General features: G+C 43.1%; 1 protein-coding gene across 1 annotated transcript in view; it reads right to left on the bottom strand.

Moving 5' to 3' along the window:
- Window positions 1-12,761: 12,761 nt before the first annotated feature.
- The window catches only part of LOC108794448 (DNA-(apurinic or apyrimidinic site) lyase-like), a 69,643-nt gene continuing 58,632 nt past the window's right edge, over window positions 12,762-23,772 (bottom strand). Inside the window, exon 14 of the mRNA XM_018565486.1 lies at window positions 12,762-12,891. Within this exon, the coding sequence (XP_018420988.1) occupies window positions 12,789-12,891 (103 nt within the window). The 3' untranslated portion in view covers window positions 12,762-12,788. The remainder of the gene's footprint in view (window positions 12,892-23,772) is intronic.

Below are 23,772 nucleotides of genomic sequence, written 5' to 3'. Positions count from 1 at the left end.
TTGGAGAATTGCTTGTGATGTCAATGCAAATTTCTGGACTACTTTTCCCAGTAGCCTTTGCTGCTAATAATGTGGTCATGACCAGGCATTCACTATTTGGCAGTTTGGTGGAACGATAAAGAATAGTATCATCCATATTACTGGCCAGATTGCAGAGATTGAAGTACGTTAGGCATAATTTGGTCCACCAGCTAACATTGGAAACAGGGTGGTTCCCGCACACTTTTGGACTTTGTATAGACACATATAACAGATTATCATGTCAGCCAAATACTTTATAATTACATGGGATTTTTCATTGATGGGTTTCATTTCTGGCTGAACTTAAAGTGACATTAAACCCTCAGATTTTTTAACATAAAACAATACTGTAATCCATGGTAGTTTCCCTTCTCTTTGCTGCTCTTCCTTTTAAATCCGTATCTCTTCTCATGCTGGGGGAGAACTTCCCTTTGCAGCTGACTGCCTCTTCCTGTAGTGCTGGCTCAGGTTGTGAACCTGCACACAGACACCATGTATCCATTCCAGAGACAAGACAGTCTGCTGCAAAACAGAAGTTCTGCCCAGCATGAGAAGACATGAGGATTTAAAAGGAAGAGCAGCAAAGAGAAGGGAAACAACCATGGATTACAGTAAGGCGCACATTACAGTATTGTTTTATGTTAAAAAATCTGAGGGTTTAATGTCACTTTAAGTTTTAGCATTCTTTCTTAGGCTCTGTTCACACCTAGGCGTATCGAATATGCGCATTTGTTGCACGTTTTTACCGCGATTCACGGTAAACAAAATGCGCAACAAACGCGCGTTTCCGAGGGCTACTTGGCTGTATCCCAATGGAAATGAGCGACAAAAACGCCCCAAAGAAGCTCATGTACCTTTTCAGGCGTAGGCCGTTTTGTAGCGCGTTCAGACGGGCTGAAATACGGCAAGGTGTGAACCATACCCATAGAAAACAATGGGATTTTCATGTTTGAGCGTTTTGTAGAGCGTTCGTAGAGCGTTGAACGTGCTACAAAACGTACAGGTGTGAACCAGGCCTTAGTGACAGATGTTTTTTCTTTGGTGTTGGTACATTGATATTTAACAACTGCACCTATATGTTTTCATTTTAAAACACATGCAGAATCCGCAGGACCCCCAAGCCTTTTTTTACTTCTTTTGATAATCATGGTTTTAAAATACTGGCTGAAATGAAGGGCCCATTTAGACCGGTCTGTTCTAATAAATGGGCTGCCAATGCACCACAATGGACCAAAAATCAGACTTGCACCATTTTATTCTGAACCAGCACACCACAATGCATAATAGTGCGTTACCTTGCATTGTAGTGCATTGCAAAGCATTGGCATTGAAGGTGCCTTGGATTAATGTGTTTTGGTGCCATTAACAATGAATAACATTGCAACACTGATGCATAACATGCAGTAATGTCCATATTCCCACAACGCACTGTACTAGGGAGGTCTGAAAAGGCCTAAGGCAGGCTGACCGCCGATTTTCTTTTTCTGGCTGGATCTGAATCAAAAATATTAGGCTTGTAATATAAAAGATAACTAAACCCAAAAACAAAAATGTATACATTGCAGCTTTCCAGTCCATAGATGTGGTGGCTGCATTAAGTTTTCATTCTGTAGGCTAAGAACATTTTCAGCAAGTGCAGAAAATACATGTTGATCTTGCCAGAAATGCATTGTCCTCGTCACTTCCTGTGCGCTCCACTGAAAGCAAAAACATTATCTCTGTTCGATAAACTACTAATCTCCCAACTCCATGTAATGGAGATGAACAAAAAGGCAGTCTTGTCTGAAGTCTAGCCTGTCTGGCAACCATAGAACAGTAGAAAGGCATCATGGCACACTCACAAACCAGCATGTAAAACAACTTGTCTCACCACTAAGGATAATGACAGAGGTTTGGATACACGTCTTCTGCAAAGGATGTGAAAGCCGCACAGCCGCGCCAAGGCACCTCTTATAGTGCGGTCCTAACTCTAAACTATGAGAGTCTCCATCTTGGAGCACATGGGGGCAGAAGATATCAAATTGTTGACTGCGTTTGTCGTTTGTTTTGCTTTGTCTGGCAACCATGGCTGCCTCCACAGTCACAGTAGAGGAGTGCGTGCGTAGCCATCCAGGCGCAAGAAATGTGTCATTCGCATGATTACTAGACAAAAATCTAATAGGCTAAAAAAGCCTGGAAAAAAAAAAACTAAATGCAGCCACTTCATCTAAGGACTGAAAAGTTGCAATATATTACAGTATTGCTTTGGGTTTAGATAAAGGAATGTTCTTTTTCATTGCTTTGATAGACATACATGTAAAATATGACTGATGTGACTAATGCTATTTAATGTCTTTTAATGTCTTCTGTTAAAAAAAAATCTATGTATGGTACTTATATATTTACATGGGGGTAGATCATTAAAAAAAAACTATTTGATATAATGGACTAATGGAAGAAACATATTACTACAAAACTGACGTAAGAAAAACAATCCAAAATTTACCAGTAAATTTAACCATGTCGCTATAGGTAAACCTTAATAGTAAGCCATACCTATAAAAGATGACAGGACATACTTAAAGTGACACTTAAAAGAGAACTATGGGGTAACCTTTTTTCCCATAGTTCCTTTTAGGGTTACGGGAGAACAAATACCAACATCCTAAGATCCTGTGACTCAAAACTCAGGATATATGCTGATAGCAGCACAGCCGGGACGGATCCTGACAATACTGTCAAGATCCACCCCCTGGCTGATTGACAGCGGACTCTGCCCATCTAGATGCAGAGCGAGCTATCCCCTCCCCATTCCCTGTCTGTTCCTCCAGTCAGCGCTGGAGAATCGGAGGTTGGAGGGGATCCCTGCGGGAACGGTGACTGACAGTCACTGCTCTCTGCAGTAAGCGAGTGGCGAGTGTTTTCGCTCACTTGCCGACCAATAGAGCTGACGTGTGACAGGTTCAGGGTCACACGTTGGCTTTCACTTTGGGGATGAGTGTAATTCATTCACCTTATAGCTCTTCTTTAAATCCATTTCCACCTTTGTTAGTGATTAGCATTTATTGTGGTAATGAGGTGCAGTGATGATGTATACGTGTGCACATATTCATGACTCACATTGCAGGCTTTCTCCATTTTTTATGAAGGTTTTATTAGGCCTGGAGCCTAAAAATGTTCTCCAAAGGAAATTCAGTCTGACACCAGGGTGTCTGCCTGTAAACAGCTACCCCCCTCCCTGTCACTAATTGTAACACGATCACTAAACACCAGCTCTGCCTTTACACACAATGCACTGTCCAGGAAGGGGGAGGGAGGAAGATATACACACATTTCTTGCACAGCGCAGAGGGAGCCATTTCCATGTAAGTTTCTGTTTTCATATAAATCAACTGCATATGCCTTCTTCATGTATACGTGGTGTACATTGGTGGCATATGTTTTTAAAAAATACCCTTTCGAAGGCGGAAATGGGCTTGAAAAATGCATTCAAGTATCTTAACTATTAACAAAAATTTATCTTGTGTATCACTGGGCTGTAGATGCTCAAATCATCTCTGAATTGGTGCTGACACTGCCCTACCTTCCGGAGTGGAACGGGCTTTTTAAGGGGAACTGGAGCTGCTTTATAGGAAAAAATATAAATCCTGAATGAATTTACATAATTTAACAGGAAGGTTCAATAGGGCTAAAAGATTAATATAAACATCACACCAAGGGTGTTAGGAACACTTGTGCGTCCCTTGCACGTGTGTTAGTCAGATTAAAGTGACACAAATCTCAGGAGTTAACCCTGAAAAATGCATTCAAGTACCTTAACTATTAACAATAATGTGCCTTATTTGTGTATTACTTTGCTGAAGAGCATAAGATCATCCCTGAATTGGTGCTGACACTCTTCTATTCTCTGGAAGGTGGCTATGTTTGTTCCCCATGGTCCCTGTGTGTTGTAAAGTAGCCGCCGCTCCAAGCTCGCTCCCGTGATGGACTACAGTCTCAATACAAATTAGTAAACTAAATGCGAGATTCACGTAAATAGAGATGATTTGAGGGTCTACAGCTGAGTGATACACAAATAAGCTAAACTTTTTGTTAATAGTTAAGGTACTTGAATGCATTTTTAAGATTTAACTCCCGAGTTTAGTGTTTCTTTAACTTACCTGCTGCCTATGCCACCGATCGCTGCTCAAATTTTAAGAAAAGAAAACTGGAACAGACACTTCTGGTAGTGTCAATCTTCTGGATCCCCCCACAGCTCTCACTGGTTCCCCCTACTTAACTTCACATAACTACTGTATTCTAGGAACACAATTATTAACTACCCAGATCTATAAACTCCAGATGGTCCTCACCCCTAATAAGGAATATGTTACAAAAAATCCACATCAAAGTGTCAGTGGGGTTTTATGAGGCATCAGGCTTTAATTTCAAAAAAGTACAAAATGTATTCTCAATTCCATAAAATGTCATAGATTCCATTAAAAACATACATGTACAAACATAGTATATGAATTATTGCCACTATGAAAAAAGAAAATACAGGAAAGTAGGAAACATCACATGTTTAAAACATAGCACATGGTTAACTGTAATTATATACATCAATGTATGTGGCAATAAGGCAGAAGTGAGACAATGTTTGTACATGTATGTTTTTAATGGAATCTATGAAATTTTATTGAGAATACATTTTGTACTTTTTGGAAATTGAAGTCTAACGCCTCATAAAACCCCACTGACACTTTGATGTGGATTTTTTGTAACATATTCACTACTGTATTCTGAAATGGGTGGAGGTCAGAGGAAATAACTAGTAGTAGCTGCGTGAACCCAGAAGATCAACACTGTCAGAATTATTTGGACTTCAGCACATTACTTAACATCAGAGCAACATTCGGTGCTGTGGGCAGCAGGAAATGTAAGCATGTCCAGTTATATGTTACAGGTGTGGTTTGCTTTAAACTTTTTTTTTAATAGGGGCAGGGTCATGTTAATATTCCTTTTGTCTGTTTAAAATTTTGAATAACAGATTAAAGAAACCTGGTTTTATTGTATTGATTGGTTTATTCTGTAAAGCGCTGCACAAAATTGTTGGCGCTATATAAATCCTGTATAATAATATTGCAAATGTGCATGTTATTTATCAGTAAAAGCCTCTATTGTGAAGACATTCAAAATGCCAGAGACTGCTGCTGGGCACCACCATCTTGGATCTGATGTTTCAGACTCGGCTGTTACTCAAGTGACATTTGAGGACAGGGCTATGAAATGGCAGGACAAAGGAGAGGCAACATTGAAAGTTTTTAAATCATTTAGGGAAAAGAAAAATACTGCAATCATTTAAAAATACTTTTAAATATTTTTAAAGTGGGTGACGGGATCTCTTTAAGAAAATTTGGGAAGGCATGGTCTAGCAGCATCGGGGTCCTTTCATTATGACCATCAAGAATTAGAAGGGAGTTATTTATTTTAATTTTAAAGGGCTATTTTGCTTACAATTTGCTTAGACTTTGTATTTATATATATGCAAGTACATTGTTTTGTATAAAAATGCTTTTCTTTTTCAGCCATTGGCAAAAATTCTACACAGATTTGTTTAAAAATATATTGCAATGTAAACTGTTACAGTACAGCTTTCAAATATGGGTGATAGCATTCTATGTGAAAAAGAAATGTTGCTGTGTTTGTCTATAGGGAACTTTTTCTACTCAATAAACATTTTGTGTAAACAATTGCACTGGGAATTGATTGTTTTATATTTTATATAACATTTATGTATTTATGAGTCCCCGTATCATGCAAAACATTATGTGGTGCATTGCAGTGCGATTTAGTTTGAATGACACATGCCTGTTATCACACAGATTTGAACCATCTGTACATTGTGGTGACCTGCTTTAAAAAAAAAGGCACATGCCCATTAACCCCTTCACGACTGAAGACGTACACTGTACGTCTCCATCGTGAAGTGCCCAAATGACTGCTCACGTACACTGTACATGAACAACTATTCAGGGTTTTGACATGCTGGTAACCGCTGAGAATCAGTATTGAGGCATCCATTAATTAAATAGTTAAAGTAAAACTACGAGGTGAGAAAAAAATCACTCAGCCTCATAGTTCGAGCCGGCGTGTGACAATGAAACTGTCGCACGTCGGCTCAATAGATCGGGAAGTGAGCGAACACATACCGTCGCTCGCTCACTTCTCGCTCATCTCCCTGCAGAGAGCCGTGACTGTCACTCACGGCTCCCTGCAGGGATTCCGCCCCTCCCCTCTCCTCCAGCGCTGGCTGGAGGAAAGGTCGGGGAAGGGGGCGGGTACAGCTGGCTCTGCCTGAGCTTTGGGTCACAGGAGAACGCTAGTGTATGCCTTCCCATGACCCTTAAGAGAACTATGGGGAAAAAAACACTTACCCCATAGTTCTCTTTTAAGCTTTTGTAAAAGCTTCTTTCATCAATGAAAGTAAGAAGCTGTTACAAATACCAGCGATCCGGCATTTGACAGGTAAAATAGCAGAAGTAGAACATGACTCACTGCTTTTGCTATTTCACTTTTGACAGTTCTATAGACATGGGCAAGTCCCGATGTTATAGGTTTTTGCTACATTCTTCAGCTACCGGTAGCAATAAGAAACAATGTATTTCTTTTGCTGAAATGTACCAAACTTCTGATCGTCTGAGAACGATCAGAAGCCTAGTGAAATGATGTATCTACTCTTGTCATGCTGTCAGGATCAGTGTCACTAAGGTTATTATTGGCTGTTGCTAAGTTTGGAGCAGTCTAATAAAATTAGCAAGCAGTCATAGTGACTACTTCATATAATACTAGTTGTTTAAATTCCTTTTTTGGGGTCTCATTAATCTTCGCTCAGTACCCCATAATGACAAAGTGAAAACAAAATTTTAGAATTGTTTGCAAATTTATGAAAAACGAAAAACTGAAATATCACATTGGCATAAGTATTTAGACCAGTGGTCTCAAACTACGTGATAGGATTACATGCGGTTAGAAAACACTCTCCCTGGATGCACAATTGATGCGTCCAGGGAGAGGGATTGATTCCCAACCACATGTAATCATATCACGTATCTTTACATGAATAGGTGACAGCTGCCCCTTGTAAACACCAGATTAGGCATTCCTAGTGAATTTACCCTTGGGCAATCCTAGGACATGCGATCATGTGCAGTTACATCCGCATGTATGGGGTTACATCTGCGTGGCAATCGCTGAAAAAAGGTACATGTACCTTTTTTCGCGAATGCACCGCGCGGTGTTTTCAACCACGATCGCGTGGGACCGCGGCGGTATTGCGGCGGGAAACCGTGCGATCTGCCTGGCGCGACTGGAGTGCCATTAGAAATAATAAATAATCTGTGACCGCCCAGCCATTCGCTTGGTTTCGTTGCACAATGACCGGGCGGTCACAGATCGCACACCACCGTCGATCGCCCTGGCAGTGCCATTATTTTCTAATGGCACCCAAGTCATGCCAGGCAGATTGCGTGCTTTCCCCGTCACCTCCAACACAGGAGTTCTAGCACAGCACTGTGCTAGAACTCCTGTGACAGGAACGAGCAGCGGCCGGTAACAGAGCCTGAGGGAGGTGACAGAGCCTGTCACAGCTCCACCGTGTGGCTCTGTCACCGCACCACGCCCCCGCTCTGTCAGCGCTCTACGCCCCCCGCTCTGTTATCAGTGCTCCATGCCCCGTGCTTTCAGTGCTCCACCCCCCGCTCTGTCACCGCTCCACGCCCCCTGCTCTGTCACCGCTCCACGCCCCCCGCTCTGTCACTGCTCCACGCCCCCCGCTCTGTCACCGCTCAGGTAAAAGAAGCAGGGCTACAACACGGAAAAAGCCACTAGCCGGCGCTCGAAACTACATGTCCCGGGCGTCGGGCGATACGAATTCCGCACCCCTGTATATAAAATAATAAACGTGACTAGGACATGTGACCAGATTTCCCAGCAGGGCTCTGCTGATGACAAGGCAATCCCAGTGTGCATTGCTTTGGTAAACTGAAGTAATTTTTCTCTTTCAAGGCAGGAATTGAATGCTCTGCAAGTGTAAGTATTTAAAAATCACAGCATTTTACACCTGCTATGTCTATGTTATTATTAACCATCATACATAGAGGGATGCATTGGTAGAATTTATTTTTTGAGTGTAAAGGGCCACTTTAAGTACATGTGATATTGCAGATTTTTCGTTTTAATAAATTCACCTACATTTCTAAAATTCTGTTTTCACTTTGTCATTATGAGGTACTGAGTGTCGATTAACCTGAAAAGAAAAAAAAAAAGAATTTAAACAAATGTAGTATCAGGCTGCAACAAAATTGAAAAAGTGAAGGGGGTCTGAATACACTACCTGGAGGCTTGAGACATACAGAAAAAAATGTAACACTACAACTGTACCATACCCATACCGCCATCTTTAATTAACCATCAGCTACTGTCACCTGTCAATAATTACATTGTTTTGCACAAAAACCCACCAATATTGAAGTTAATTTGGGACCATAGGTCACCGCTGTCAGAAAAGGCACTGCTGTCAGAATACAATGAACACAGAGGGAGATTCGGCCATACACGCTATTAATGTAGATGAAGGAATCTGTCTCAATTTTTTCATTTAGCCAGGGTGTGCCATATTTAACCTAACTCCAGCCTGAGCCTGTCCATAAATTGGCTATGTTTTCTCGTTAAGTGGGCTGTTTAGCATGGATGGGGGAATCCCCTTGTTGGCCTATTTTATGCTGACAGTGGCAGGTGTGCAGATGTTGGAATACCCAAACAGTGAATGCAGCTAATAAGCCGAGATTTTTCAGAGCAGCTCCTTTGAAATAAAAAAAAAATAATCACCTTTTTTGAATGGAGCAGGGGGCTGCAGAGGAAGCCACACACTGCTCACATTTCAGCAGGCCAAAATATTATAGTGTATGGCTAGGTTTAAAATTACCTTCATCCCCCGGCCTCTCAGCTCGCTGTCATTAATGAGAATAAGCAATGTGTAAACTTGTCAATCACAATCAGAGTTAGGCTATCCTTGGAAATGTAATACGCCATGCGCGCGTGTTTGTGCTATTTATCAAGCATCTGCACATAAACACGCCATGAATCACGCTTCTGCATACGCTTCTGCGCCGCGCGCACAGTCGGCGTGTTTTTGCATGGCGTGTTCATGGCGTGTTTATGTGCTTAGTAAATCAACCATATGCCTCACCACCCCATAAATACATTATAAATTCTCTGCACAATAAAGAAAATATTGCTTTTATTCATGTGAATAAAAATATATAACAAAAATATACAAAAATACCATTCTAGAAAAACATACAATGAATGAATGCATTAACAGTAAACTTAAAATACCGTATTTTGCGGTCCATAAGACGCACCGGACCATAGGACGCAGGGAGGTCCGGCGCGCCTTATGGAGCACTTGACAGATTAGCTTCTGTCACAGCTTCTATGACAGAAGCTGTGACAGAAGCTGCAGTTAGTGACCGCTGAGACAGGTGGCGATGTGATTACAGCGCCACGGTCTCAGTGATCACACAGAGCAGACGAAGAAAGTCCGTTCTTAGTCTGCTCTATGGTGATCTCCATCGTCGCCGCTGCTCAGTTTTAATACGAGTGATCTCATTAGATCACTCGTATTAAACGAGCAGTGGCTCCTACTGCTGAACTCGATCGCCGCCGCTGTTGCTTGGCTTTAATACGAGTGATCTCATTAGATCACTCGTATTAAACGAGCAGTGGCTCCTACTACTCGCCCGGTGCCCGAAACTGCATGTCTCGGGCGTCGGGATTTGCTCCATAAGACGCAGGCACATTTTCCCCCTCCTTTTGGGGGGAAAAAAGTGCGTCTTATGGAGCGAAAAATACGGTAGTTATACTGTCAGAATGACCAAACACATTTAGGAATATTTTGCTCTTTTATTTAAAGTCCATCTGAATATTAGAAAATACACAGTTTAAGAGAAGAAGAAAACTTTCTTCCTTCTTCTAGGAAGAAAACTACAGATGTTATTTTCCAGCATATATGCAGTAGATCGAGATCACTATCCTTTTATTTTCTCTGAGAATAATTTACCTTCTGAATCTTTTGCGATTTCTGTATTTCAATATTTTTATTATGTATTTCACATAATTTTTTTTACAAACAACTAAGAACAATAGCAACAATTCAAAGTTTTTACAATACAAATACTAACATTTACAGGGAAAGAAAATTGTGTCATTTTTTGCCGCCTACGTAATGTCAATGGGGCTGTAAAACTCTGCCTTCCATTCAATGAATGCATGGAGAGTAGAAACCAATTAATTTCAATTTGTTTTTTTTAAGAAACTTAACTCTCCCCCATCCAGCAGACAACAAACTGAAATGTTTTCATATTTCACTCCTCCTTTATAGCATCATTAGATTAAGGAAAGGCCTGCTATTAGCAGCCAAAAAGAGGAGGGATCTGCTGGACCCCTACATGAATAAGATGTGAAGTTGGGTGCCCTGCAGATTCATCCGACAGGTGGCCAGTTGTAGCAGCTCTTTCTTCAATTCAATTATTTTATCAAGGACTAAAAGACAAATTTCTCAAGAGTAACTATGTCTCTCAAGAACCGTCAGCCTATGCACACACCATGGTCAGGCACTTGGGAGTCTACTGGTGGGTGGCTTTGCAGGCAGATAAGGATTTTTGTCAATATAATACAAAACATTTCTGTCTTTAGACAAGATAGATAAAGTATTTAAAAGAAAATGAAAATGACTGCTATTACCTAGCTCTGCTAATAAAAGCAATACCTCTGCACTGCCTCACTGTTGGTTTCCGGTGTTGTATTCAACTATTCCCCACTGATAACAACAAACTCCACTGACAGCATTCTTAGCTCTTTGGCAACAGCTGAGGGATGTTATGCTGAGCTGAGAGACAGAAAACAAGGGGATAGGCAGAAAAGGCAGAGGCAGGAGGGCAGATTACTGAACATACTGTACACCACTTCTGCTCTGCTTAATAAAATCAGCCCTGCCTCAAGTAAAACTACTAGTGACTGGTCATTAATCGCTCCCAAACTTCCCCCTGCGTTCTGGAGCGTGGCAGTGCATTGAATTCAATGGCACTGCTTCGCCCCCCCTGCCGCAGTGCGATCGGGAATTGTGGCAAAACATTGCCTGCGTTCCATTCCACTGCAAACACAAAAAATAGCGCAAGCAGCATTGCAGTGGAAAAGAACGCAGGCAATATTTTGCCACGCATCCGATCGCACTACGGGAGGTGGCTGCAGTGCCTTTGACTTCAATGCACCGCAACGCCCCCTCCCACCCCTGAACTCAGCGGGAAGATTCTGAGTGATTGCTGTGCGTTCCAGCAGCTACCGCTCTGGAAAGCACCGTAATTTGTGTGAACAAGCCCTAAGGAGTGCGTGCCAGTGCGTTCAGCCTCTGGAATGCAACCCGGCGGCTCACTTTGTTTTGGGGCAGGAGGGGGCGTGGTGGTCCATTGAACTCAATGGTACTGAAGCCTCGCCCCCCGCCTGCAGTGCGATCGCGGCACCGGAATGCGTAACACATTAGTGCCTGCGTTTTCCGGTCCAGTGCGATCTGCAAAAATGCTGCATGCACTATTTTGTGCAGATTGTACTGGACCAGAACGCGGGCACTAATGTGTCACACGTGTGCGTGCCGGCGATCTTGGTAAAATTATTAAACGTTGACCGGTCCGCGGCGATAAAAAGGTTGGGGAGCACTGATCTAGTCCATAATAACGAGGCAGGGGTGACCTGTCTCCTTAGCAGGAAGTCCAGCCATTACCATCTTAGGCAGTTTTCCAAGGATGGCAGAAGACAGAATGAGGACACATGCAGTACTTTTAGTAATCACTGAAATGAGTCTTACACTTATCTGTCCCCACTTCTCCAAGATGTTAATTTGTGCCTGCTGGGAGCCACACAGCCCCTTTACCGAAAGTCCCCTGGCTGGACTGTGGAGTAAATTCCATTCATTCCTAGGTAAACCCATCCACCCTTAGGAAAAGAAAAAAAAAGAGACAGCTTTTTAAAGGAACTAATTCAGAACCTGGCTAGGAGACTTTCAGTTGAGAAACTATAGGGATAAGAATTGGAGGGGAGGGTGTGTTGGAGAAGAGATATATTTAACTGATAACTGTTCTAAAAGTACAGTTATCATTTAGAAAGAACCAGGACCAACTACTGGATTCTTGTTTCAGTTACCAGGGTCTCTGAGAATGCTAGATTTGTTGTTGTTCTTCAACTGTTAAAGTGACACTAATCTCGGGAGTTAAATCTTTAAATGCATTCAAGTAACTTAACCATCAACAAAAATGTAGCCTGTGTATCACTGGGCTGTAGATCCTCAAATCATCTCTGAATTTGTGCTGATGTTGTCCTTCCTTCTGGAGGGTGGCTACTTTTGTTCCCCATGGTCCTTGCTCCCGTGATGGACTACAATCTCAATAGTTAGTAAACTAAACATGAGATTGTAGTCCATCACAGGAGTGAGCTTGAAGCGGTGGCTATTTTACAACACACACATGGACCATAGGGAACAAAAAGTAGCCACCCTCCAGAAGGAAGGACAGTATCAGAATTAATTTGAGGGTCTACAGCTAAGTGATGCACAAGTAGGGTATATTTTTGTTAATAGTTAAGGTACATGAATTCATTTTGAAGATTTAACTCCTGAATTTAGAGTCACTTTAAGTTACAGGTTAGGTATATTTGCAGATCAAAATTTACATTTACAGACAGTTGAGTACTAACTATCATATGGTCGTTATTATAGCAGATGCTTTCTTGGTATTACGTTTTGTCGTCCCACTCGCTGCAGATAGAGAATACAGAAGTTCAATCTCATCAAAATCAGCACTGGAAAGAAAAAAGATAAAAGGACAACAGTGAATTTGTCTAGACAATAAGCATCTTAACATTCAGATTTGTAAAGCAATTGGTAATGCAAACATGGGCAGATCTCTTACCAAGAATGGTGGGCGAAGAAAAATCTGTTCATGCTACATGAATAGCTGGATGGAATTCAACTTTTTCCCCAGCATGGCTAATGAAGAGATTGTTCCTTTTATTTCAAATTAAAATCTGGGTGAGTGTGTACAGTATGTGTGATAACACTTCCAATGTTGCAATATGCACTTTTTAATGTCAGTTATACCCTACATAGCCGGTTTGATAAAAGAGATGCTCAAATCTGTTGCATGGCTTGTTTTTATTGGGCGTGTACAACCACTTTAGACTTTTCACTGACTGCAGTTTATTACTAGCAACTCTAATGACCAAAAACTAAATTATGCAACTACTGTAAAATTGCTGGTTGGTCCTATGTAACAATGACCTAAATTGTTGGTTGACGCTGTGCATTGCCATCTTCAGTAGCTATTCTTATCATTTTATAAGGTAGCTGCTGATGATCATATCAGCAATTTATGTCTGCTTAGAGAAGCATTGTAGCTGCATTGAAAAGCCAGCTACAGCAGTAACTCTAGTCATATGCTCTAAATCAGGGGTAGTGAGGTCCGGTGTGCAAAATTTTCATTGAGCCGAGGTCCGAATCGCAGTCCGGACAGAACAGCCACTCAGTCCATTTCTGGACTGCGGTCCGCCATTTAGGGTTCATTCACACCAGCGGCTGCACTGCAACGCACAGCTGCTGGTATATTTTCCCAGACACAGTGCTGATGCATTCATCCCAGCGTGCCCCTTTACATTGTTTGTCCTCATCAGAGTGCCCCCTTTATTGCCCCAGAGTGTCTCCATCAGAGTGCCCCCTTACACTGGCTGTCCCCATCGGAGTGCCCCCTTACACTGGCTGTCCCCATCGGAGTGCCCCCTTACACTGGCTGTCCCCATCGGAGTGCCCCCTTACACTGGCTGTCCTCTTACTGATCTCTCGTGTCTTTAGGGTACCTTAGCTGGGAGGTGAGGTCAGGAGACAGAGACAGGCGTTGCAGCCAGGAGGCAGACCCAGGGGGTGGAGCTGGGAGGAGGCGGAGACCCATGGGTTCAGAAGCAGTCTCCAGCAGATAGCTTAACCAGACCATAAGGATCCCAATTCACACAAGAACCTGTTGTGCATATACATATGCAGCAACCCAGCCTTGTTGGCCAGAGATAGAAGGGAAAGACAAAGAACTTCGGGTATGACCTGTAGTGTTCATGTGATGTTAGGTGCACTACACTTCAATACTTAGAGGTAATCCAATTGTATGGCACTTTAAAATCTGACATTGACACCTGGGGTGCCAGAGGGGACAGTCTGGAATCTGGCATTGTTATAGCATTAGTTGGGGTTTAACAAAACCTCTCCCAAGTCCTTTACCATATTACTGGCAACACAGCTATCAACGATGCACTAGAACGATGATGGAAATGTCTGAGCGTGGTACAATGTTGAAATCCAAAAAGCACATTGAACAGGTGCTGTATGATGCAGAGCTATGCGTGGATGACCACAACACTGCAGGCATGCAATAAAAACCCCAATAAATAAGGAGCTTTAATGCTTGACCTGTGCTCCCTAAATAAAGTTATGAAAGAAACAGCCTGCATTGAATATAAGCTTTAGTGTGAAAATGAGGTGTCACAAAGCTACCGTGACTAAAACAAAACATAAGCAGCAGTCCCGATCAATACCTGTGCAGCTCTGCTGCCAACAATCACTGCATTGTTAAAGTGACACTAAACTCAGGAGTTAAATCTTAAAAATGCATTCAAGTACCTTATCTATTACCAAAACTGTTGCTTATTTGTGTATCATTCAGCTGTAGATCCTCAAATAATTTCAGAATTTCTGCTGACACTGTCCTTCCTTCTAGAGCAGTGGTTCTCAACCTTACTAGGGCCGGGACCCCTTGGTAACATTTGCCAAGTTGTGGTGACCCCAACGGTAAAATTTAAGGATGCACCAATATTAGTATCTGTGCCGAGTACTCATACTCGCCCAAATATTCCGATACCGGAGCTGCCAGTCAGAGGGAGATTCCATACACCCTTGCAACGCTGCTGGTCAGCCTGGCTTCCCGACCAGGAAGAAGGGCGGTAGGTCATGACCTGCCACCTGGCTTCCTTACTGGTCAGGAAGCCAGGATACAGTGCTGTGAGGGAACATGAAACCAGCTTCCCAGACATTCAGGAAGCCAGGCAGCGGGTCATCTTCCTGACTGGCCAGGAAGCCAGTCTCTCGCGGCACTGTTTAGGATACTGAGAAACTGGGATTACCGTTACTGCAGCATGGCTCCCCTTGAGATCACACTCTAGAGCACGTGTCAAACTCAAGGCAAAGGGGCCGAATCCGGCCCACCAGGCCATTTCCTAGACTTTTACTTTCAGATCTAGGTATTAAGTTATTAATAAAAACCAGCGATAATGCAGAGGCAATTATGATAAAGATTAGATACATTTATATAGTCTTACAGGCCCTGTGAGGGCAACCATAATGTTGATGCGGCCAACGATTAAATTAAGTTTGACACCCCTGCTCTAGAGGAAAGGACTACAAATCCCAGTAATACACTACACAGCAATGCAGAATACCACCAGCTATAGAGGACTTCAAATCCCAGCAATACATTATACAGCAATGCAGAATGGCACCGGCTATAGAGGACTACAAATCCCAGTAATACATTATACAGCAATGCAGAATAATATGCTGCTACATAACTTATGTTGCTCCCGGTTTGCGGCCTGATGTCTCCAGGGTCTCAGGAGGGCTGTGCAGGCCCCTCTGATGGCCAGTGCGGGCCCCTCTGATGGCCAGTGCAGCCAATCTGGTGGTCAGTACAGGCTCTGTGGTGGTCAGCGGGGGCTCGGTGCCAGCCAAGGCCTGGAGCAGGAGCTCCCCTAGCTATGTTAATCTGGCCCTGGCTGCAGCAACACATAGAGGCATGGTGGGAGAACTGACACTGCTGCGCTAGGGGGAGGCTGAGGAACCTCTCACCTAGCACAACAGAAGGCACACAGTGACCCACTCAACAGGGGGTTTCAACCCACTTTTGGGTAGCGACCTACAGGTTGAGAACCGCTGTTCTAGAGGGTGGCTACTTTTGTTCCCCATGGTCCCTGTGTGTTATAAAGTAGCCACTGCTCCAAGATTGCTCTCATGATGGACTATTTCAATACAAATTAGTAAACTAAACCTGAGGTAGTAGTCCATCACGGGAGCGAGCTTGGAGCGGTGACTACTTTACAACACACCCAGGGATCATGGGGGAAAAAAGTAGCCACCCTCCAGAAGGAAGGACAGTTTCAGCACCAATTCAGAGAATCTGAGGATCTACAGCTGAGTGATACACAAATAAACTACATTGTTGTTAATGGTTAAATGGTTCTTCAATGCATTTTGAAGGTTCAACTCCCAAGTTTAGTGTCACTTTAAGGAAGCCGTGTAACAGCAGGTGAATGTATCTAATGCCAGATCCATTGAGAGGGTTACTTTACCACAGTATGACAATGCCCAGAAAGTAGAAACCATTCTGTCACTAGACAGAATTACACAGAGTTAAAGCTTGTACCTCAGACCCCTAAAGGTATTCCAGAGAAAAAGCCTTTGCATGCATGTGCTGGCCCCACCCACTGGGTGATGTTAATGGCCCAGCCGAGGAAGCTGGTGTAAAGCTCAGTGGCAGTATGGGTATTAGAAAACATGCCTATCCACACAGGGAAAGAAAACATGGCGCCTAGAACTAAATAACAAGGAGGACCCCAGGCTGCTGGGTTCTTAGGCTGAAGCAATACAGCAGAATAAAGAGGCAAGCTCACTGGAAAATTACAGTGTGTCATCAAGTCCTGGCCCACATGTAATAGGCGGGAATTACAAAATGGCAGTTACATACATAACAGTGCCTGGCCTTAGGCACAGAAAAAAAATGTGCAAGTCTCTCAGAGAGTAATAAAAAGAGGTTATCCCAGCCTAAGTCCCCCTTCACATTGAGCGGATTACCGCTTGAAAATTATTTTCAATGGAGCTGTTAAATTCTACAGCTCAATGTCGCCTGTAGCTCATCGCTTGTGCAGGACCTTTTATGCGCGGATGTCGCGTGATTTTGCTTGTATTTTCATGCAGCCCAATACGAAAGGTCGTGCGATCGGCGCATGAAAAGTCACGCTATATTGCGCTACTACGATCGCGCGGAAATCCGCACGAGTTGCATGTCGCTCAGTGTGAATGGGGTGTAAGGGACACAGTTTAACTTGCTACAGTAACAGGGAGTCAAAACCACAATACCCAGCTTGTAAAGCTATATAGGTAAAAAGGGAGAAGTTACATGTCCCTCATACACTGCCAAGTATAGCAGCTTCTGCACATTATAAATAAAAGGAAACATTTCTCAACATGACATGCGACCTGATAACAACCCATAACATGGAGTCTTCCAAGAGGGGGTAAGATGAACTTCTACAACTCTGGTATCCATAACTTGGCATTAAATCCCCAGAAATATTGTCTTGACCTGAATAGCAGAGTCCTCTGGTTACTGTAACACAGACAGCTTGTCACTGTGGACTGCAGGCCTGTCAGAGATAACACCAGTATAAAACTGGGAAGTCCTGCGTTTCTTAGCTAACTGGAGACTTCCAAAATTTAATTTAGCCCACATGACTGTACCAGCAACTGTTGATTGGAGACAATACTTCTAAATGAGCGCAGAACAGCAGAGCAGAAGAGAACACTCTTCTGAAGACACTAGCAAAAAACTGGGGGCTGATGGTTGAGGGTACAGTTATCCTGTGCTGGCCAACAACCTTTTTGTTGTCAGCGTCCATTCTCCTGTAGGGTGCAATATAACCCAACAGTATAAGAATTTCTGTGTCCCTCAATATTCAATAAAGAAAGTTGCTATATCTGAGAAATGACTGGGTATTGAAAAAACTCTGTTAACGGGTTAACAATTAGCATTGCATCACCATAACAACCTAATACTTAACATGTTGTGCTTTTCATTATTATTAGAATCATCAACTTCATTTGCATGCAGCCCCCTCCCCCGATATTTTTGCTAATGAGTATACAGCATCTTCTATGACTGGATTTACTTGTAAGGAGATCAGCAGTTCAGCTTCCTGCTGAGGTTGGAGATCAAACCTGGAGCTAAAATTACAGGCTATATCTATATATAGATACACGTACTAGTCCTTGTCTTCACACAGGTTTAATGTAATGTATGTAACGGTCCTTGCATTATCAAACAGCTGTTCTAAATGCAGTTCTGTGTCAAAATGTCAAATGGTTTATTAACTAAAATGTAGATCTCAATGATCATTCTGAAATGCCTACAAACATACTTGTCAAAGAAAGCTATGAGTTGGTTCCAACACAGCAATCCCTTAAAAAGATCCTGCCAAGACAAAAACATGGAAGCTGCCATTGCTGACTTATTTTTGAAAGGTACATACAAAACTGCTGTCATCCCTACCTCCTTTAATTACTCGGTGAGGTAATGACCTCGGACAAGCCATGTGCATGTCAGGTGTTGGGACACCTGATCTACAGATGCTCGTCCCAGGAAGAGAGCAGTTCTGAAGCACATAGTTTTAAACAAGTCATCAGTAGCAGTCCCCCATGCTTCTATTTGGACAGGTTTTCGTTAAAGTAAAACTGTCAGAAACGTGGGCAATTTAACCCTTTTGCTGCCACCAAAGTATGTCATGCGTCGCTGGCAGCAGGCCCCTTTCACCAGATCTTGACCGATGACGGGTTTATTCCATCACGATCGTTCAGTTCCTTAACGACCGGTAACAGGATAATCTCGTCAATCACTACAATGAGCACTGGTCCGTGAAGGGACCAGCAGCTAATTAAGTTACTGCTGCTGATGGGTCGCTCGGGGTCCGAGGCACACCCTCAAACAGCAGATTAGGTGGTCACAGTCCTGTGGTCACAGCGAGAGCTGATGACAGTCACAGAGCCGGCAGCAGTTCACTGTTTTGTAAACTGCTAGCCGGCTGTGATACAAAAGATCTGAGGAGAATATTGTATTCTACTCAGAGATACTAAGTATCAAAGCCCCTGTAAATAATAAAAAAAAAACCTTTAGTGCCCCCTATTTTAAAAAAATCTAACGAAATTTAAAAATAAATAAATTACGTTTTTTTAAAATATTTTAAATTAAAAAAAGGTCAAAAAAGCTTTAAAAATATACTTTTAATAAGAAAATATAGTGTCGAGGAGGCTATTAAAAGGTAGGAGACAAACATACCACATTCTAAAATTGTTCCACACTAAAATTGTGTTTCACTCCATGTATTTTGTGCCCGATAACTCCCAAAATAAACTAAAATCCCAGACATATGATATACCTTATCAATCAGGACAAATAAAACAATGTATTATGAATTACTTTCCGTTAGCTATACTCAGGGGCGGACCTACCGCTGGTGCAGCCGCACTCCTACGTGATAGCAATAAAGTTAAGTGAAAAAAAGTTTTAAAAAATTTAAGTTACAAAAAAAATTAAAGCGTCTCCTATGGCCAATTTCGGGTATGGTATTTTTTTGCGATTTTGCGGGCGCGCACAGTTTTAAAGCTTGACATGTTTGGTGTCTATTTACCCAACGTGACCCCATCTTTTATATTTTACCCAAAATTTGGGTAAGAATAAATGTTTTTTTAACAACGTAGGGAAAACAGTTTTCTTTTCAAAATTTTTGATACTTTTTTTATTATATAGTAAAAAATAAAACCCTCAGTGGTGATTAAATACCACCAAAATAAAGCTCCATGTGTCCCCAAAAAATGGTATAAAATTCATTCCAGTACAGCTTGCATGACGGAATTCATTTCAGTCAAAGTATTGCAGCGCTGAATACTGAAAAATGGCCTGGACAGGAAGGGGGTGTAGACACCTGGTCTCCAAGTGGTTAAATAAAATAAATGTAAAAATAAAAAAGTGTTTAAAGTCCCCCACCTCCGCGAGTGCGTAGTAACGTAAACACCTGCCGGATGCGCCTACACATGATAGGTATCGCCACGTGCGCCAGAGTGAGAGCAATAATCCTAAGGCCAATATATCGCTAAACTGATTACCTATACAGGCTTTTAACCACTGCAAGACCAGGTGTTTAGACCCCCTTCCTGGCCAGGCCATTTTTCAGTATTTTGACTGACGTTTATTCCTGCGATCGGCCGGCTCTACAGCCGGCGGATCGCATGTATATTAACGGGCATCGCTGCCCGTTTTTAAATTCCGGCCATTTCCGGCGCGCGCAAGGGGGCGTGTCTGAGTGGACGTCTAGAGACGCCCGCTCAGATCGAGAGAGCTCCTGGCCGGCAAGGACACATGGAATATTTAACCTGGTCATGTTAGGTATCTATTTACTTGTCATAACCGCAACTTTTATATTTTACAAATATTATGGGTATTATATTGTATTTTTGGGCACTAAAATTAACTTAAGTGCATTTTTGGGTTTGATAAAGTGCTGTAGGTATATAAACGCCCTGGTCCTGCAGCCATGATCTTGGTATCATTTTTTTCCAGCAGGAGATGCTCGTTTTGTACAAGTGATCTGGGCAGCTGTCCAGCCACCCAGATCTCTTGTACTAGCCTGCATGTATGGTGTGCCTCCCCCGCAGTCGTTTTTAGGGTCTCTGGAACTACTGCAAATACATTCCACATGGAGAGCGGGTGTAATCAGCAAGGCAGGGAGCACTGTTCTCACAGCACCTCATGCTTTACAACTGACAGAAGCCAGCTGAAGTGCCTGTTACAAAGGCGATCACCTATCACCTCCCAACGCTATCATAAAAAGTGATAAAGTAAAAATAATAAAATAAATAAATTAAAACCAACCTTGCCATCTGCATGCGAATAAACATGCGCATGCAGGGCATGCACGTGTACATAAAGGACCAAAAAACTCCAGACACCGGCAAAGGAGCAATAATTCTAGGGCCATTAATCACTGTTAACACTAAATTGATGAACGGTAAAAGCTTTTAAAGCATCACTTGGCAATTTTGGGTATTGCAGATTTTTGCAATTTCACAGGCACATGCAATATTATTAACTCCTTTTTTACTACTTTCAGTCACAGGGCTGTTTTTCCTACTTTATTTTATAGATTCTTTTACAGGCCTAGAAGTTCAAAATTCCCTCCACAATATCTTCAATCTTCTCTCTCAGAGGGTCGGGTGTTATCTGTAAACTGCAATCAGCTGTTTCCCCCCTCCTCCCCTCTCTGGTCTGTGGAGAGAGCAGAGATGAGTTAGAGCTCTGTGTGTCTGTGTGAGTGTTAAGGTCCCCACACACCTTACGATAATCGTACGATAATCGTGGGAAATCCGTGTGTGGAAGCCGTGCGACCTCTACTACTGTAAGGTTGCACGACTTTAAACTTACGAACATGTTTGAAAACCCGCCGAGCATCGTACGATGTTCGGCGTGTGTGTAGCATGTTCGTAAGATAAAAGCCGGACGGGCCAGTGTGCGCAAGCGCACACTGCCCGTTCGGCATTGCGGTCATCGGAAGCCCGCCCCTCAGGGGGCGTGGCTTGCGATCATCGCAAGTACGATCTGCCTATGCAAGATAGGCAGATCGTATGTTTTTTTAAGTACCTTACAACCATCGCAAGACAAAAGTCTTGCGATGGTTGTAAGGTGCGTGCCCAGCCTTAAGGTGCCCATACACTGTACGATTATCATACGAGAATCGCGGGAAATCCCGCGATCGTACGATAATCGCAAAGTTTATGGAAGGCGTGCGACCGTTTCTACTGTACGGTCGCACGTCTTCCGTCAAACAAGCAGGCTTGAAAACCCGTACAATTCTCGGCGGGTTAGTGGCCTGCTTGTTCGACAACTGCCCAACGGGCCGGGTGTGCGCACGCGCACACTGCCCGTTTGCAGTCATCAGAAGCCCGGCACTCATTGCAGTCATCGCAAGTACGATCTGCCTGTCCAAGATGGGCAGCTCGTACGAGCTTTTAATTAGCTTACAACCATCGCAAGACAGAAGTCTTGCGATGGTTGTAAGGTGTATGGACACCTTTAGAATCTCCTGTCACTTGTCCTGTTCTATGTACTTCTCTCTGTGTCCTGTGTTTCTCTCAGATCTCCCCCTTATCCTGGGTCACATTTACTCTCTGCTGTACCAAGTCCTAGTTCCTCCATGTCTCCTTCCCCTCCCCCCACCATTCTTCTCATTTACAGATATGATGGCTAGAACAGATAAAAAGACATTGGAGGGTAATTGATCAAAATTGGAGCGAACAGAATCTGGAGCAGTTGCCCATGGCAACCAATCAGCTTCTCTCTTCAGTTCGTTCCGTTAAGATTTCAAAATGAGAGAGAGAAGCTGATTGGCTGCCATGCACAGCTGCTCTAGATTTTGCCTGCTCAAGTTTCGATAGTGCAGAGAGCACATGTGCGGTGACACCAATTTACGGTGACCCCGCACATCCCCGGTGACACTGCACAGTGGGGGATCTATCGAAAAACTGGAGCAGGCAAAATCTAGAGCAGCTGTGCATGGCAGCCAATCAGCTTCTCTCTCTCATTTTCAAATCTTAACGGAATGAACTGGAGAAGCTGATTGGTTGCCATGGGCAACTGCTCCAGATTCTGTTTGCTCCAACTTTGATCAATTACCCTCTAATGTGTTTTTATCTGTTCTAGCCATCATATCTGTACATGGAAAGAATGGTGAGGGGAGGGGGGACATGGAGGAACCTGGACTTGGTACAGCAGAGAGTAAATGTGACCCAGGATAAGGGGGGGATCTGAGAGAGACACACAGGACACAGAGATAAGTCTATAGAACAGGACAAGTGACAGGAGATTCTAACACTCACACAGAGCTATGACTCATCGCTGCTCTCTCTCTACAGACCAGAGAGGGGAGGGGGGAAAACAGCCGATTGCAGTTTAGAGATAACAACCCGACCCTCTGAAGAGATGGATTGAAGATATTGTGGAGGAAATTTTGAACTTCTAGGCCTCTGGCCTGTAAAAGAATCTATAAAATAAAGTATAAAAAATAGCCCTGTGACTCCTGGGAATGCACACACATGTACATCCCCCCTGCACCTCCACATTACCACCAAAAACTCAAAATCACTTATAAAAGGTGGAAATGTCCTTTAAGGCTTCACATGCTTGGTATCTATTTACCTGACACATCGTTTATATTTTACCAAAAAATTGGGTATTATATTCTATGCTTTTATCCTACAAATATTGATTTGATAAACGCAAATAGCGTGAGACATAAAAATTAGCATCTAGCATTTTGTTACTCTAAAAGGGCCTCTGCTTTTAGAAAATATATAATTATTTGGTGGTATTAAGCTATTTTCTAGCCATAAATTCAGATTTATCGTGTGTGCAAAAATTGAGAAACTGCTCTGGTTGGCAAGTGTGGACCGCGTGTGTTTAGCACGCCAATGCGCAGGCAAAGATGCATTTTGCCTGCCACATTTGGGGTGAACACACGCTAATGTGCATGCTTTGGTGTACGTTCACAGGTCCCCCAGCCTGTAGCTTACTTTTTAACCCCTTGCATAGCGACCACTGCTCCACTGTCAGAACGGTGTACAGCGGTGCTCCTGCTCCCGATCAGCCGACGAGTGGCAGCCTGGCCAGCTGAGCTCTCATTGCACCTGACGGTGAGCGTCCCACTACACGCAGAGTGTACTTCGCCTCAACTGGTCATCTGGCCACAAGATTCACCTTCCAACATCCATGGACTGAACAGAAGCCCCACAGCCCGGAGCTCACTCCCACACAGACCAGCCACAGA

This window comes from Nanorana parkeri, unplaced genomic scaffold, assembly GCF_000935625.1.
Source record: "Nanorana parkeri isolate BGI_ZX_2015 unplaced genomic scaffold, ASM93562v1 scaffold852, whole genome shotgun sequence".
Taxonomy (NCBI): Eukaryota; Metazoa; Chordata; class Amphibia; order Anura; family Dicroglossidae; genus Nanorana; species Nanorana parkeri.
This window is presented reverse-complemented; position numbering and strand designations above follow the sequence as displayed.